Source organism: Annulohypoxylon truncatum, assembly GCF_022578515.1.
Source record: "Annulohypoxylon truncatum strain CBS 140777 unplaced genomic scaffold F4807scaffold_12, whole genome shotgun sequence".
Lineage (NCBI taxonomy): Eukaryota > Fungi > Ascomycota > Sordariomycetes > Xylariales > Hypoxylaceae > Annulohypoxylon > Annulohypoxylon truncatum.
The window spans coordinates 489,150-503,678 of record NW_025953798.1 but is presented as its reverse complement, the minus strand read 5'-3'; the positions used below and the strand labels follow the sequence as shown (position 1 = coordinate 503,678).

The 14,529-nt window shown below is 51.4% G+C and overlaps 6 protein-coding genes across 6 annotated transcripts; 2 read left to right on the top strand and 4 right to left on the bottom strand.

The window, feature by feature from the left end:
- Positions 1-53: 53 nt before the first annotated feature.
- Positions 54-872, bottom strand: F4807DRAFT_459502 (uncharacterized protein; the record flags this gene model as incomplete). Its single annotated transcript, XM_048001377.1, has 1 exon — positions 54-872. One exon carries the CDS (start codon positions 870-872, stop codon positions 54-56), a length of 819 nt encoding a protein of 272 aa, XP_047855182.1.
- Positions 873-1,333: 461 nt separating this feature from the next.
- On the top strand, positions 1,334-4,645 carry F4807DRAFT_422199 (RNA12 protein-domain-containing protein). The gene is made up of 2 exons (XM_047997651.1): positions 1,334-1,848; positions 1,913-4,645. The coding sequence occupies exons 1-2, from the start codon at positions 1,641-1,643 to the stop codon at positions 4,264-4,266; spliced, it is 2,562 nt and encodes an 853-aa protein (XP_047855181.1). The 5' UTR covers positions 1,334-1,640; the 3' UTR covers positions 4,267-4,645.
- F4807DRAFT_422197 (Mif2/CENP-C like-domain-containing protein) lies at positions 4,646-7,562 on the bottom strand. Its single transcript, XM_047997650.1, has 4 exons — positions 7,287-7,562; positions 7,061-7,230; positions 5,371-6,996; positions 4,646-5,299 (listed from the first exon to the last, which is right to left on the bottom strand). The coding sequence occupies exons 1-4, from the start codon at positions 7,364-7,366 to the stop codon at positions 5,190-5,192; spliced, it is 1,986 nt and encodes a 661-aa protein (XP_047855180.1). The 5' UTR covers positions 7,367-7,562; the 3' UTR covers positions 4,646-5,189.
- Positions 7,563-7,769: 207 nt separating this feature from the next.
- Positions 7,770-9,104, top strand: F4807DRAFT_54799 (ribonuclease H2 subunit A). The gene has a single exon (XM_048003192.1). The coding sequence runs from the start codon at positions 7,902-7,904 to the stop codon at positions 8,979-8,981; it is 1,080 nt and encodes a 359-aa protein (XP_047855179.1). The 5' UTR covers positions 7,770-7,901; the 3' UTR covers positions 8,982-9,104.
- On the bottom strand, positions 9,072-12,110 carry F4807DRAFT_54794 (root hair defective 3 GTP-binding protein). The gene is made up of 4 exons (XM_048003191.1): positions 11,827-12,110; positions 11,322-11,750; positions 9,506-11,256; positions 9,072-9,451 (listed from the first exon to the last, which is right to left on the bottom strand). Exons 1-4 carry the CDS (start codon positions 11,916-11,918, stop codon positions 9,162-9,164), a joined length of 2,562 nt encoding a protein of 853 aa, XP_047855178.1. The 5' UTR covers positions 11,919-12,110; the 3' UTR covers positions 9,072-9,161.
- A 231-nt stretch (positions 12,111-12,341) lies between these two features.
- F4807DRAFT_422194 (BING4CT-domain-containing protein) lies at positions 12,342-14,520 on the bottom strand. The gene is made up of 2 exons (XM_047997649.1): positions 13,727-14,520; positions 12,342-13,670 (listed from the first exon to the last, which is right to left on the bottom strand). The coding sequence occupies exons 1-2, from the start codon at positions 14,417-14,419 to the stop codon at positions 12,699-12,701; spliced, it is 1,665 nt and encodes a 554-aa protein (XP_047855177.1). The 5' UTR covers positions 14,420-14,520; the 3' UTR covers positions 12,342-12,698.
- Positions 14,521-14,529: the final 9 nt, after the last annotated feature.

Below are 14,529 nucleotides of genomic sequence, written 5' to 3'. Positions count from 1 at the left end.
TCCAGCCCAATCCAGTTCATCCTACACTCTCTATCCGCATCTATACAATTCACTCACGCCTCATCCTTCGCAAGCATCTCCCTCACCCTCCTCCTCCGCTCGATCTCCTGCCTCCGCCACTCCTCGTCGCTGACGTCGGGCATCTCGAGGGGCTCGGCGAAGGCGGCGCCCGGCTCGAGCTTCTCGTCGCGCGGCTCCCAGACGTCGGCGCTCGAGGGCCGGTCGGGCGCGAAGTACTTGAGGTACTCCTTGCGGCGGTAGTGGGCGCGGACGGCGTCTTCCTTTTGTTGGGTGGGTAAGGTGCGCGTGCGCATGCAGAACCAGAAGTCGTCCCAGTGCTCCGAGCACGACCGCACGTTGCCTTCGCGGTACACGGCCGTCCATTGCCCGCCGAGCGAGTTGCAGTGGAAGGCTGTGTCGAAGGCTTGGCGGCAGGACATTTCTGTGGGCAGGAGGGATTCGGAGAGAGGGTCTAGGCGCGAGGGGGTCCAGGTTTGGCGGTTGGGTTGGGAAAGTGTCGTGGATGGTGATGGAGAGGGTTCGGATTTGTTGGAGGAGCCCCAGAGGGAGCGGGTCCATGATGATGATGAAGAGGAGGAGGATGAGGATGTGGATGTGGATGTGGACTGAGGAGAAGGAGCGGAGTTTGAGGAAGAGGGGGGTGGTTGTGGTGGTGGTGGTTTGGCTGCCTCGGCGGGCTTGCTGTTGCTGCCGAATTCCTCTTGTAGCTGGGCCATGAACTTGGCGATTTCGGGGTCGCCGTACTGAGATTCGGTTTGCTTTGTCGACGGAGAGGGTTTGGACTGTTCTAAGGACGAGTTGGGGTTCGAATTGGGGCCCTGGGGGGGAGGGGATGACCACATCCAACCCATCTTGCTGGTTTGGTATGGATATCTGAATAACTGGCTTCGTATAGGTTCGTGTAGGTCGGAGAGAGTCTGTAAATGTAGATATTTCGAGCCCTGACGTTTGAATAGATGTCTTCGTAGAAAACAAAGAAACGAGTCCGGAAGAATGTAGAGGGATAAAAGGCTCAGAAGAGTGGAAGGCTGGAAGGATAGGGGAGATCAATGCGGGGGATTGACATCGGCGCGGGGTGCAGTATCAGTATCGTAGCATTTGGTCCGTGATATATTTCCTTGAAGGTAATGGGTTTTTCTGGATCGACCAATGACGAAGTCGCTGATTACGGCCCTGGTCGTGGTACGATTAACCTCTTACGGACGTAGGAATGGTCTGATACTGTGACCTCAGATATGCAAGTATCTACTTGCTAAAGCCTAATACACGGTTCGGGGAATCCGTATAACCCGTTGTACATCAATATCCTCGTCTATTGCTCTTGCTTTTTTCCCTTGCTTTAGACTTCAAGCTCTTTCCGGCGAAACATATTAGTGTGGCTTGACTTATTGTGGCGCTCTTGATCTTCCCCTCCAATTGTGGCTACTCAGGTACGCAAAGCTACCCGACATACCCACGATGACCTCATCGGCCTATAGGAAATGAGAAGAAGAGTTAACCGAGCACTAATACCAATAAATTTCATCACACCTGCATCCTTATAGAAATTCTTTCTTTAACTTGCTTCCTGTATTACTAAAACACTCAGACATGGGGTACGGGTTCGAATTTGCCAGACAATGATCTCACGATTCGCAAGTTCCTGCCCCAGGAGCTTGCCTGGCTTGAGGACTCCGAGCTCAATACTGAGGCCCAGACCCATCATCACCCCACGTTACCAGCTAAGGTGGACCCCAGCACTGAGAGCTTGGGAGAGTACCACAACGGGGGAAGGGAAGAGCGGACATATTGACGCAGCTCCGAATGAGTCTATTCTATGGATCGACAGTATGGTTGCCTATACTATGAACTACGTTTAAAGCATGGGTAGATGGCTGATCATATTCTGCAGATCTGTTTCCCCTGAGACTTTCCGGCTTGTTACGAGCACCATGGAAGAGCCCCGACGAAGATCTTTCCAAGTTGATGGAGAGATTTGAAAGCTCATCGCTAGGTATGCTAGATCCAATTAATCTAGTCAAGCGTGCCATTCCCGAGACAGCCCCAGTCAAGATCACGGAAATTCTACCTCGTCTCAAGGACGGTGGTGCATTCGTCAAATTCACTTATCCGGCCAACGTGCCTGTTCAGGAGATCGAATCGACCATAACCAAATCCCTTCAGGAGAAACCTGTGAAGCCATTTTTCAGTTTCTGGAGAGGAGTTCAGGCTGGATTGGTCCAAGGCGTCCCCTGGCTGGAGGATCTGCACAGATTCCCTAACGATCGCCTGAGGGTCGAGTTTGTCCCCAAGGTTCCTGGCGAACAAGCAGTTGAATTGTCTCAAGAGACCCTGTATAGCTTATTCCGCCGGTATGGCAAGATTGCCGAGATTAGTTCACAGCCCTGGGATTCCAAGGTTCTCCCGCGATACGCCCATGTCGACTTTGCTCTCGTAAGGGACGCCATCATGGCACGAAATTGCTTGCATGGCTTCGTCGTTCCAGAAAAGCTCGGCGGCGGCAAGCTCGGAACAAAACTTCAGATGTCCTATGAACAGCGAGCTAGGCAACATCGGTTCTGGGACTGGATATCGAGCCACCCAAGGATCGTCATTCCTGTTATAGTCGCACTATTAACCGGACTCACCGTCATCATATTCGACCCTATCCGGTCTTTCTTCGTCAAGGCCCACGTCACACAGAAATACCGCCTCAGCAACAGCAGACTATATAGATGGCTTCGGCAACGAACATTTGATATCTTAAGCCTCAAAAGGGAGAAAGTGGACCAGGCAGGACTGAACGCACTTTGGACTCATAGAAAAGACCTAATCGATCAGATCCAGAAATGGCTTTTAGAAACCACTGGAACCTTCATTGTCGTCCAAGGGCCTCGTGGTTCTGGCAAGGAGGAATTGGTGCTAGACCAGGCCCTCAAGGGGAGAAGCAACGTTCTCGTCATCGATTGTAAGCCAATCGTGGAAGCCAGGGGCGAATCAGCGACGATCAAGCACATGGCTGCCTCCGTCGGCTACCGTCCTATCTTCTCTTGGGCGAACAATGTTAGCAGCATGGTCGAGCTAGCTGTCCAGAGCACGACTGGTGTAAAGGCTGGTTTCTCCGAGACGTTGGAGTCGCAAATTCAGAAAATCCTGCAGACAACTGCCAGTGCCCTTACAGAGATCGGTGTCGCGGACCGCAGCAAGAATGACCCTGATGCTTCACTCGCTGTCGACGCTTATCTTGAAGCACATGCCGAGAAAAGACCTGTGGTCGTGATAGACAACTTCCTCCATAAAGGCGACGCTAACACCATTGTCTACGAAAAGATTGCCGAATGGGCGGCTGCTCTCGTCCAATCTAATGTCGCCCACGTCATCTTCCTAACTAACGATACCTCTTATTCGAAATCTCTCTCTAAATTCCTACCCGATCGTATCTTCCGCCAGGCCGCTCTTGGTGACCTATCCCCTGATGTCGCCAAACGCTTTATCCTGGGCCACATTAACAATGGTGAGGATCAACCAACCAAAGCAACGGGCGATTCAAAGGAGCCCTCCGAAAAGCATCCCCTCATTCAGCCTGACCTAACCGACCTCGACTCCTGTATCGACATCCTTGGCGGGCGACTGACAGACCTCGAGTCGCTCGCGCGACGCCTCAAAGCTGGACAGAGCCCTAAGCAAGCCGTAGCCGAAATCACCGAGCAGTCCGCCTCCGAGATCCTGAAGATGTTCCTCCTACCAGGCAAAACAACCCATGACGGCGAGCACGCTTGGTCGGTGGAGCAGGCTTGGCACCTAGTCAAGTCCCTATCCGCGGCCGGCGCCGACGGCCTGCGCTACAACGAGGTCCTCCTGCACGGCGCCTTCGCGTCCTCGACGACGGCGCCCGACGGCGAGTCCGCCCTCGAAGGGCTCGCGAACGCGGAGCTCATCACGGTGAAGAGCGCCAACGGGCGTCCGGGCAGCATCACGCCCGGCAAACCCGTGTATCAGGCCGCGTTCTGCCAGCTCGTGAAAGACAAAGCCTTGGCGGCGAAGATGGACCTCGCGCTGCTGACGGAGCTCGCCAAGGTCGAGGTCAAGACCATCGAGAAGGCGGAGGCGGAACTCGCGCTGCTGGGCGGCTTGCCGAAGCAGCCGCGGGAGACGGGGCCAAGGGTCGCGTACCTTCTGGCTAAGCTCGAGGGCGCGCAGAGGAGGATCGAGGGCTACGAGAGGGATATGGCGGGGCTGAAGAAGGTTTTGGGGACGGAGTATTAGAGTAGATTATATGTAAGGCTTGGCGGTTAGGTCGGGGGTGGGTATACGAAAAGCAAAAAGAAAAGGCGTAGGTGGGGGTTGGTAGGGTTGGTAGGAAAAAGCAAAAGGGGAACGGTGAAGGCTGTTCTATAGGTAGATGGAAATGGGTACGCGGGGGGATGATTGTACGTACGGGGAACGATTCGATACCCAACTCAGTTGCTAGATTCTTGTTCAGGTATATAATGACTTGATCACACTTTACAACAATAGGCCTGATTCGAACTAGAATAGTTCCGACTCAAACTCGTCTGTCACCTACGCTTACCTTGGTCTATGGAGCAGAACACGGCACAAGCAAATATCAGCAGGAACAGATAAGATGGATGAATAGAACAGATGAAAAGAACTTTTGATTTGGTATCATAAATAGCAACCAACGACCAAGTATTGTGACTTCGAGCTCTAAGCTCCTAATCAGAGCCTGCCCGATGAGAAGCTCACTCTACCTAGGTATTTACTTGGGTAGGACAGAAAGCAACCCCCGGCGTAATAGATACATATGTGTTAAAAAAGCTCATCCCCGACACCCCTTCAACCCTGTTTAAGTCCATTGGGGAAATTGGAAATCTTCAAACGCCGGTATGATTTGATCGGCGGGAACCTGCGTGAGCGGAAAAGAGAGATGTAGTGGCGGTGAAAAATCGATGGGAATAGCAATGACGAGGATGATGCAATGCCGCCTTAACCATGGGGATCTGAGACATACAGGATTCGGAAAACCGCCCTCCGGGACCCCTTAGACATTATAATTTCGCAAAACAGCAAAAATTACAAACAAGTAAACGATGCTGCCACGATTCTACAGAAAACCCTCTCCTTATTCCATTTCGTAACTACGTAGAGGATGTGATACGAAGACGAGGACTGGTTTGCAAGGAAACCTATTCCTGCGTTCCTTCGAAGCCCTCCGGCTGAGCAACCATCTCGCAGCCCTGCGCGAAGAAGATGCGTGCCGGGATCGAGCTGTTGTTTAATATGCTGTAGTGGTTTCCTAAGCCATAACGAGTTAGCACTTCTATCCCATATTCTCTCCAACACAGGACTCAAAAAGAATCAGCATACCTCTAGGAACGAACCACATCCCACCCTTTCCGATCCTGAACTCCGTCTGCGCGACCGTGACCTCGACGCTGCCGGCGTGCACGAAGAAGACCATCTGCATTTTCCTAGAGTTCTTCGTCCGCTTCTCCGAGCCGGGTGGCATATCCACGATGCCCGAGCCGAAGAACGGCATCGTCAGCGTCTTAGCGAACCGGAACGTCGCGTCCTTGATGTCCTTGAGTTGTATCGCCGCCTCCGAGATCGCCAGCTCCTCCTCGGCTACCTCCAGCTCTCCGTCATCTGGTTGGTTCTCTTGGTCCGGCCGCCAGAATATACACTCGCCTGCCACGCGTCCGGGGTCGTACTCCCAGTCGTCGCGCTCCACATCTTCCTCTATTATCGCGGATGGGCGGCCCTTCTTAGCTAGCTTGGAAGGACGTCCGGGACGGCGTTTTCGCGGTTCGTTTTCAACCTCGGTTTTGCGTATGATGCCCGCTACGCTTGGTATCACGAAACGCTGTTTCTTATCTTCGAAGATATCATTTTCCCCGATATCGTATTTGACTTGTTCGCCTCTCCAGAATGCTACGGGCTTATACGAATGTCGGCCTGATCGTGTAGTGCGCATGTTATCTTCTTCTTCTCGATGCAATGTGACGAGTCCGCGGCCTTTGGGAAGAGGAGGACCGCGTTGGACGACGGGTTGGTCGACTCCTATTCCAGATGACTTCCTTTTGCGACCAGGCTTTCCTTTTTGCTTTGTTGCGGTTGACTTCGATGAAGCAGCCTTATCCTCTTTCTTGTCGCTTCGTTGGCGCTTTGTCTCCCTCTCTTCCACATTGTCCTCTTGTTCTTCTTCTCCTTGTTCCTCGACGTTGCTGTTGCTGCTCCCTGAATTTCTGTCGGATCTTCTTCGTTTCGCAGGTTGTTTCGCGGGTTGCTTTGCAGCTTCGGGAGATTGTTTCGACTGTGCTCCCTTCGCTGGCCGTCCTCTTTGCTTCTTTTTCACAGGTTCGGCTTCGGCTTCTTGACTTTGCGCGGACGCCATCGAAGATTCACCCTCTTCTTCTTGTACGACAGGAGACTTTGGCTTCCGACCTCTGCGCTTCTTAGCCGGCGGGATAGGTTCTTCCTCCTCTTCCTCGGGTTCGGGCTCAGGCTCGGGTTCTATGGGAGCGTCATCCTGTTCCTCTTCCACTAGATCCATATCGTCGCCGGCGTCAATGCCTTGCATATCTTCCTCTGGTTCCTCCTCCTCCTCTTCCTCTTCTTCTTCTCGAGGTTGGTTTCGTCTTCCTCGTAGAATAGCATCGTCGTCTTCGTCAGATTCCTGAGCTCGAGCATGACCATTGGTAAGTTTTCCGGTCCTAGCCTTCGTGCCATTCACTTTCGAAGCTCCATTTACTGGAGGCCTCATCCTGCTTTGAGAGGGGCCTTGGGAAAAGTCCAGCCTCCGGTTGACCGCCCTCGGCGAGCTGTGTTCTGGTGCAGGGACGATAGAACCTCGAGTAGGTGAAGAAGTAGGTCCTAGGTGTGGATTTTGGCGTGCTGGAGACTGGAGGTTTGTCTTTAGAGGTGATCGAGCGCGCGGTAGCGAAGGGCGATTATAACGCTGCTTCATAATGGTAGCTGGGCCCATTTGAGATTCTGTTATATCTATCAGCGTACAAGAACAGGGACAGGGCCAAGTTTACTGTCGTGCGCAACATACCATCATCGATCTCCATCGTTTGTTCCTCGTCTGACTCGTCGCGGCCCCGTCTATTAGTCCCATTGGCCGTGACGTTATTGACGTCTTTCTCAGGTGATGAAAATAGTGCATCGACATTTTCGAAGCCATGCTCGTCGCGTTCACGCTCTTCTAGAGTAATGCCCGTTTTCCTACCACCTATACATCAGCCTCAATCCAAATCCGACAAGCACAGTAGAACAAATACCTTCCCTGTTTTCCCAACTCGTAGACCCCCTCGTGTTGCGACTGCGTAATGCGCCGCTGCGACGATTGTTTCGGCGGCATAGCGACGGCTACTAGCGGTGGCGGTGCGATGACTCGGGCGGATCAATTTACCAATTGCTCAAGTGACAGTTAGATAATACGGAGACTTTGGTATATGGCGGCGAGGGGCGCATTCGAAATCGAATCAGATAAACGCGAAAGTAAATAGGGAAATGAGAAAACCAAGAATTGCGGGCGGGGAACAACGTTGATGTTTACTTTCTCGATGAGTTGTGCCTTCCCGGTGGTTGCCAATGATTGATGCACGTCCCAAGCAATTATTGTGGGGCTTGTCCCTTGTATGCCCAATTATCATTGGTTAAAATTTCCGAGCATTAAAGATACTCAGGTACTTATGTATTTATGTATGCACTAGAACGCGCTTGGCACGCGTCTTCCAGAGGCAGCTTCTACTTAGATTTTGGACCTTTCTGCCTTGACAGCTCGATTAATAGTCAAATATCGATATACCGAATACATAAACATCTTTATACTTTCCTTACTGAGGCTTTACTTTAGAAAAAGAACCCATTCCAAACCGAATTGCCTCAGGAATATGGAAGATACACAAATGGACGAGGGCAACGTAGCCCTCGATACCCCAGCAACCGACGTCTTCGTACCGCCCTCCATCCACAAGCCCGCCACTCTCGCTGGCGAAACATACACGCACTTCTCTCCCGTCCCTCCCTCTCTCCTCCCCGAAGCCCAAGACCAAAACCCATCATCCACCACCGACGGAACGCCCTCACAAACCGGGCCCCCCTGCGTCCTCGGCGTCGACGAAGCCGGGCGCGGCCCCGTCCTCGGGCCCATGGTGTACGGGGTCTTCTACCTCCCCCTCGACCAATCCGACCCTCTCCTAAAGCAAACGCACCACTTCGACGACTCCAAGGTCCTCACACCCGCCGTCCGATCCTCGCTCATGCAAACCCTATGCACGGCCTCGAGCGACCTGCACTCGTCCTGCGGCTGGGCCGTATCCTGCCTATCAGCGCGAGACATCGGCTCCAACATGCTGCGCCCGAGCACCTCCGCAGCATACAACCTCAACGCGCAAGCGCTCGACGCGACCATAACCCTAATCCAAGGCGTCCTGGAGCGCGGCGTCAACGTGCGCGAGATCTACGTCGACACCGTCGGCCCCCCCGCCACGTACCAGGCGAAGCTCGCGCGCGTCTTCCCCGGGACCCGGATCACCGTCGCCAAGAAGGCCGACAGCCTGTACCCGTGCGTGAGCGCGGCCAGCGTGTGCGCGAAGGTGACGCGGGACGCCGCGCTCGAGGTCCTCTACGAGGCGCGCGCGGCGGCCGGGCTAGCGGAGAAGGGAAACTCGGCCGCCGACGCGGAGGAGGCCGAGGAGCTGAGCTGGGGCTCAGGGTACCCGTCCGATGCGCGGTGCGTGGCCTGGCTGCGGCGGAACATGCACCCCGTCTTCGGCTGGGGCCCCGAGTGTCGGTTTAGTTGGGGCACGGCGAAGGATATGTTGGAGGCGAAGGGTGGTGTTAAGGTCGAGTGGCCCGTAGATGAGGAGGATGAGAATAGCCGACTTACCGATTACTTCGCTGATAAGGATAAAGATGTAGACGAATTAGGGACGTGGTTTGGAACACCCGCGGGTCTAGAGGCTTTTTGAGTATAAAAATCTAAAACGTTAAGACGACATTATTGCATAAGCATGGATCACGGCGTCTGGACGGGGGCAATTGTTGAAAATCAGTATCTATTGATTAGGGAATTATCCGATGGGAAGTGCCTTTACTACTATATCCTACCCCCTTAGTGTTTTTTCTTTTGTGAATACCGTGTAAATCTACTAGAAACCATCGTCATCCGCCGAGGCCGCTCGCGATTGTTTCTTGCCCCTGCTATCTAGAGTGTCCATGCTGATCGAGTCGCTATCTCGACCTTGCATCCCGATAGCTTGCCTGGCGGTCTGGTTATTCTCGAGGAAGTCTCGGAGACGCTGCTTGCCGATGTCGATGGCTTGGTTCCACGCCGCACTGCTCATCTGCATCATGGGGCCTAAGAGGTTGAGGCTATAAGAAATGTAGAGCCCGCCGGCAATGACGATCAGCATCATGAATAGAATGGGGTTACGCAGGACTATCGAAAGTTAGTACACGAGTGGTTGTAGTAGCATTATGCAATGGAACTTACCAGCTAGAATCTCGTTCCAACCCAACACCAATAGTAATCCATAGAAATACAAAGGAACTTGTGTAATTCCACCAATCGCACTTCGTTTGGCCTCCAAATACACACCATCGGCAGTCTTCTTAAACCTGACAACCAAATCTTGACGCTTGGCTTCGCTCAAGACAGTCACCTCTTCTTCGAAGCTCTTTCCATCTTCTTCGTCAATACCGCCGATGGGTGCGAGGTCGTCCTCATCCTCAGGCTCAACCCCGGGAGGTTGGGTGCCAATGAACTCTATTAGATCCGGCGGAGAGGAAGTTGTGAGAAGCTTAAACTTCGAAAGGAGCGGAATAAGGGTTAGCGTCGATTCTCGAGCGCGCGTGTAGATGCCCTCGATATCATCAGCAGGTCGCCATATTCGGGGAACACCTGCTTCGTCGTAGCGGAACTTGTCCTCAAAATTCTCTCTAAGCTTGAGGAGAATGTTCCCTTCCATCACCTCCTCCTCGATTTTCTCTCGGAGTGCTATCCAGCTCTTCCTTCGCAGACGCCATAATCCGACCTGAACCTCTTCTTCGCTTGCCTCGAAACTCTTAGCTCTTTCTGCGAACCGGCCCTCGGCTTCCTTGACGATAGACGTAAAGAGATTCCAGATACGATCCCAGAGATCCTTTTCGGTGGCAGGCTTCTCACCGGTCTCGGGGGCTCCAGAACCTCCCCTTCCTGATCCTAGTTTGTTGAACTCGAGTCCGACGGAATCGCCTAGGCGAGACTTAACCCAACGTTCGACTCGAGTCGCCAGTCTTCGCATTTCTTCCTTTCGCAAGCGAGAACTAACTTGATCGAGTTCCTTTTCGAAGAGGACGTACTGGGGCTTAAAGTTGGTCCACGCCACACCCTCGATTAACAGGCCCTGCGCTTCCTTCCTAAATATCTCTAGAGATTTGGTCTTCGCCGTTTCCACGATATCAGCAAATTCGTAGGCACCGCCGGACTTCTGGCCCGCTTTCACGGCACTAGTTACATCATCGCTAAACGTGGTCACGCCAGTTTTGTGAAGAGAGGATAGCTGTCCCTGGTATAGTGCTTTAAGACGCTGGTCGATCTTAGTTTCCAAGTCAGTTCGCTTGAGGGAGTAAACCTTCTTATGGTAACGACTGGCTTGTGTTTCGAAAGACTTGACGCATTTCTCCCTAGTCGAGCGACCCGTGCTACCAAGATTTGGTAGGACAACTGGCTTTCCACTGCGAGTGGCCTCTGCTTGTTGTTCCTCTAACGGGCTGATGGCGTCGTCGAAAGCTAAGAGAACTTCTCGCGAGATCTCGTCACAACGGAACTGAGCAAGGAGTTCCTGCTGCGTTGGCAAATCAAGATCCTTGTTGTTCACAATCTGGTCCCAGATACCTTCCGCGTAGTGAGAGAAACCGTCGGCGGGAATTCTTCGGTGATATTCGGGCAAGAAGACGCCCCCTGCGAGCTCTTGTTCGCCATGCTCCAACTGATTCTTGGAGTTCCTGTTTCCAGCGACGAACCTGCCTCCCAGATTTTTGACTTCGCTCTCGAACTTGTCCGGTTGTAAGATCTTATGAGGTAGCGCAGCGAATGCGAAGTCGAAGTAGTCTTCTATTTGTGCTTTCTCAAGACCGGCAGGTTTCGAGATGGAGGACCAGATTTTAGTGAGATCTTGAATTAGGGTATTTCGAAGATTCGACAGGGGAGTATGGCCAATATGATCTCGGATGACGAAAAAGAGAAGAGATCTAGGGGTAGATCTAGATGTGCCACATTAGCTTAGCCTTCAATCCGGGATATCCGCCCGGCCCCTGTTTTAACTTACTGTTTATCCTTCAAGAATATTTGGAGATTGACTTCGAAGACAGTTTTCAATAAGCCCATATTGGCTCCTTGATACAACCCGACTTGGTGCTCCCATATGTTGACGATAAGCACTTCGCTGGTTGCTAGTGCGAATAGTGCACTCTTCCTTTCGAAGTCCTGGTCTTCGCCCCTTTCTCGGCCATCCGTGCCCTCTACGTCCATAACGAGGATATTGTCGGCCATAGACCCCTTTTTGTTCTTAGACATCCATATTCCTTTCGTTGTTTGGCGACGTTCACTTTCAGACATCACATTGAACTCCGTACCAAAGAGGTTGTTGAGAAGCGTCGATTTTCCGGTAGACTGGGATCCAAATACAGATATTAGGTGATAGTTGAACCCAGCATCGGCCACATCCGTTGCTTGTAAGTAGGAATTGATGTTCGAACTGGAAGCGCATAGGTTAGCGACGGTTGTGCTGAGCACAATGCGACAAATAGCTATGGCAACACGATGAAGCTTACTTGAACTCCTTATCCTCGTCAATAACTTGAATGCCATGCTCGTAATGAGCTTTGGCCGGCTGGTCGCCGACAGAAGAGAAATGACCGTTCATGTTGGAAAAAAAGCTATTAAAGGAACGATCTGAAATATGTACAAATTCCAAGTTATCAATCAAGGGAAAAGGTGGCCATCTCCTAACAGCATTTGAACATTGAAAGCAAGGAAAGAATAGGGATTAATAAGTTGTGTAGGTGTAGAAATGACAATTCGAGCCGGCCAGGACATCCCTGTTCATAACGACCTTCGACGGGCATGTCATCTGATTGGACAGCCTAACTCAACAGCTGTTAAGAACGCTAAGAAATCGTGACAGGCGCCACTCACATGCACCAATGGAGGGAAAGGTGGCCATCTTGATAAGTAAATGATAAGTAGATGATGTCAGCTGGCCTGTGCACATGCGCAAATGCAACTATCCGACAGCCATACCAATCATCATACACATCAGCTTGTGTAATTGTAATTATCGGGTTTGCCAGCTTGCCAGCTCAACTTTAACGTTAGGAGCTGAATGTACATAGGTCATACGTAATTCGGATAAGTAGGACTCGCTTTTCCAATGAATCGTCTTATAGTCACACCATATTGTGTTGTCTCCAAATACGACGCAGGAACCGACAATCCAGGCATAAGTATTCGATGTGAATTTCAGCAACGCATCACAACTATGGGTATAAACATAGGTTCCTCTACCATCAAGCCACGTCGATATTCTCCTTTGTTTCACCCAACTCTTCAGACTCGAAACGCCAACTAATAAGTCAATAAATGGCACAGTAAGGCAGCAACTCGAAGTTGGATTGGTTACCCCCAAATTCGTGTTATATTCTGGTTAATCTCTCTTAGCGAACCTTGCCAGAGCTGGGCCAAGCTCAACCTCCTTCTCCTTATGCTTCTGCTCCCGCTGTTGTAGCTGCTCCTTCCAGAGCTCCTCGACCTTCAGCCGCTTGTCATCAATGATGTTCTTAGCTCGCTGCTTTCTCAAGTATTTCCGTAGTGCACTGTTCTTCCCGCGAGCCCTGTTTCTAATTTCTGTCTCGATATCCACTGGTTTAGCGTCAAGATCTTTCTCCGCTTGGCGCTGCTTATCGGAACGTAGATCCAGATTTCCGATAAAGTTAGGATCCAGAGCGATCATCTCAGGTTGCAACTTGTTCAGCAGCGACTTGACCTCGGTTTCTTGTCGCTGTTTGGCAGTCTCGAATGGATTAACTTCGAGCGCATCAAAGTTGGGTTCTCCTGCACCTGGGACGATGATCGACGAAAAGCCTTCATCATGGCCCAATCCGAGAATATCTTCGAATGGACACCAGCGGACGCGTTCGATGCGCTTCCCTTCACCGCCCCAAGTCATGTAGGGACTTTGGACCTTTTCTTGCTCGGCTACATGCTTCGAGTAAAGGCCCTTCCAAATAGTCGTCTTCGTTCCCCATCCCACCGCAGTCAGCCCTCGATCTGATATTGCAATAGATGAGGCCGGTTGGCGCGTAAAGTAGTTATTGACCTCTCTAAACATTCTTACATCCCATACAGCCATCTTACAGTCTTGTCCCGCTGATACCATGTATCTGCCTTCTCTATCAACAGCCAAAGACCGGACAGGTCCTTTGTGTGCTAACAGCTTCACTAACGGCTCGGGAGAGTTCGGGGACCATAATGTGACGGTTCCATTTTGGTGGCCAGTATGCAAGACTGCGTTGTAAGGATTCTGAGTGAGAGACACCGGAGCCCCGAGTTTTGTTGGTATTTCTGTGATGAGTTGACCAGTAGATACGTCCTGATATTTGAGAAAACCAGACATGCCCTAATATCATAATCAGTAACCATCGAACCAAATACAGGACAATCGATCTGACTCACCAATGTTGCCAATAGGAAGTGATATGGCAAGAATTCCATATGGGTCACTTCTTGGTGTTTCCTCAAGCAATGCACTTCGACTCCTTGACGATCGTATATGTAGACGTGCTTCTTCTGCGCTACGGCGAAAAACTGGTTGTTGTGAAGCCACCGCACGTCGCGAACAGTTTCTCCCAGCTGTAACTCGCATCCAAGTTTTCCCTCGCGCCAATCCATAGTAGCAACATGGCCTCTACGTCCTCCTAGTAATAATTCTCGGCCGTTTCGCGAATACTCGAAAACGTAGGGTCCGAGTTGGTCAAGTTTCAGTTCAAATCGCTTCTTCGCTGACTCGGCGGATACTTCGTCCTGTATATCATCTTGTCGCACTCTGTATGTCCGTTCCAATTCGTGTTCGGGTTCTAGAAAGCCACTGGTATTCTCGAGAAGTATTTCGGCATCTTTCGCCTTCACTGTAGCCTCCTGGTATTTGTTTTCGAGAGACTTTAGATTGCTTCGCAACTTCTTATCTTTAATCCCCTTGACGTTGACCTTTTTCCCTCTCCCGTAGTCTCTTTGCGCTTCCTTTAATCGCCGGCGCTTCTCTCGCTCTTCTTTCGAAACAAGTTCCGTTCTAGTTCGTTTAACAACACGGGCGCCATTGTCGAATTTCTTCTCGGGCGACTTGTCGACAGATGTGGTATCGACCTCCATCTTGGATCTGGATCTGTTATTCGTGGGAATGTGGAGCGCGACGTGTAACAAGTTGAAATAATAATTCAAAGTTTGCAGTTTGTAAATTCAAAAGTTGTAAAATGGCCAAT

What these genes read in the sequence shown, in the direction of transcription:
- F4807DRAFT_422199 (XM_047997651.1), top strand. Translation starts at nt 1,641, where the DNA reads ATGATCTCACGATTCGCAAGTTCCTGCCCCAGGAGCTTGCCTGGCTTG. An exon ending in GTCTATTCTATGGATCGACA is followed by an intron (nt 1,849 to 1,912) that starts GTATGGTTGCCT and finishes CATATTCTGCAG; the next exon opens with ATCTGTTTCCCCTGAGACTT.
- F4807DRAFT_54794 (XM_048003191.1), bottom strand. Translation starts at nt 11,918, where the DNA reads ATGAACGGTCATTTCTCTTCTGTCGGCGACCAGCCGGCCAAAGCTCAT. An exon ending in GACGAGGATAAGGAGTTCAA is followed by an intron (nt 11,751 to 11,826) that starts GTAAGCTTCATC and finishes ATGCGCTTCCAG; the next exon opens with TTCGAACATCAATTCCTACT. An exon ending in ATATTCTTGAAGGATAAACA is followed by an intron (nt 11,257 to 11,321) that starts GTAAGTTAAAAC and finishes TGGCACATCTAG; the next exon opens with ATCTACCCCTAGATCTCTTC.
- F4807DRAFT_422197 (XM_047997650.1), bottom strand. Translation starts at nt 7,366, where the DNA reads ATGCCGCCGAAACAATCGTCGCAGCGGCGCATTACGCAGTCGCAACAC. An exon ending in GAGTTGGGAAAACAGGGAAG is followed by an intron (nt 7,231 to 7,286) that starts GTATTTGTTCTA and finishes TATAGGTGGTAG; the next exon opens with GAAAACGGGCATTACTCTAG. An exon ending in GATGTGGTTCGTTCCTAGAG is followed by an intron (nt 5,300 to 5,370) that starts GTATGCTGATTC and finishes GTTATGGCTTAG; the next exon opens with GAAACCACTACAGCATATTA.
- F4807DRAFT_422194 (XM_047997649.1), bottom strand. Translation starts at nt 14,419, where the DNA reads ATGGAGGTCGATACCACATCTGTCGACAAGTCGCCCGAGAAGAAATTC. An exon ending in ACTTCCTATTGGCAACATTG is followed by an intron (nt 13,671 to 13,726) that starts GTGAGTCAGATC and finishes TTATGATATTAG; the next exon opens with GGCATGTCTGGTTTTCTCAA.
- F4807DRAFT_54799 (XM_048003192.1), top strand. Translation starts at nt 7,902, where the DNA reads ATGGAAGATACACAAATGGACGAGGGCAACGTAGCCCTCGATACCCCA.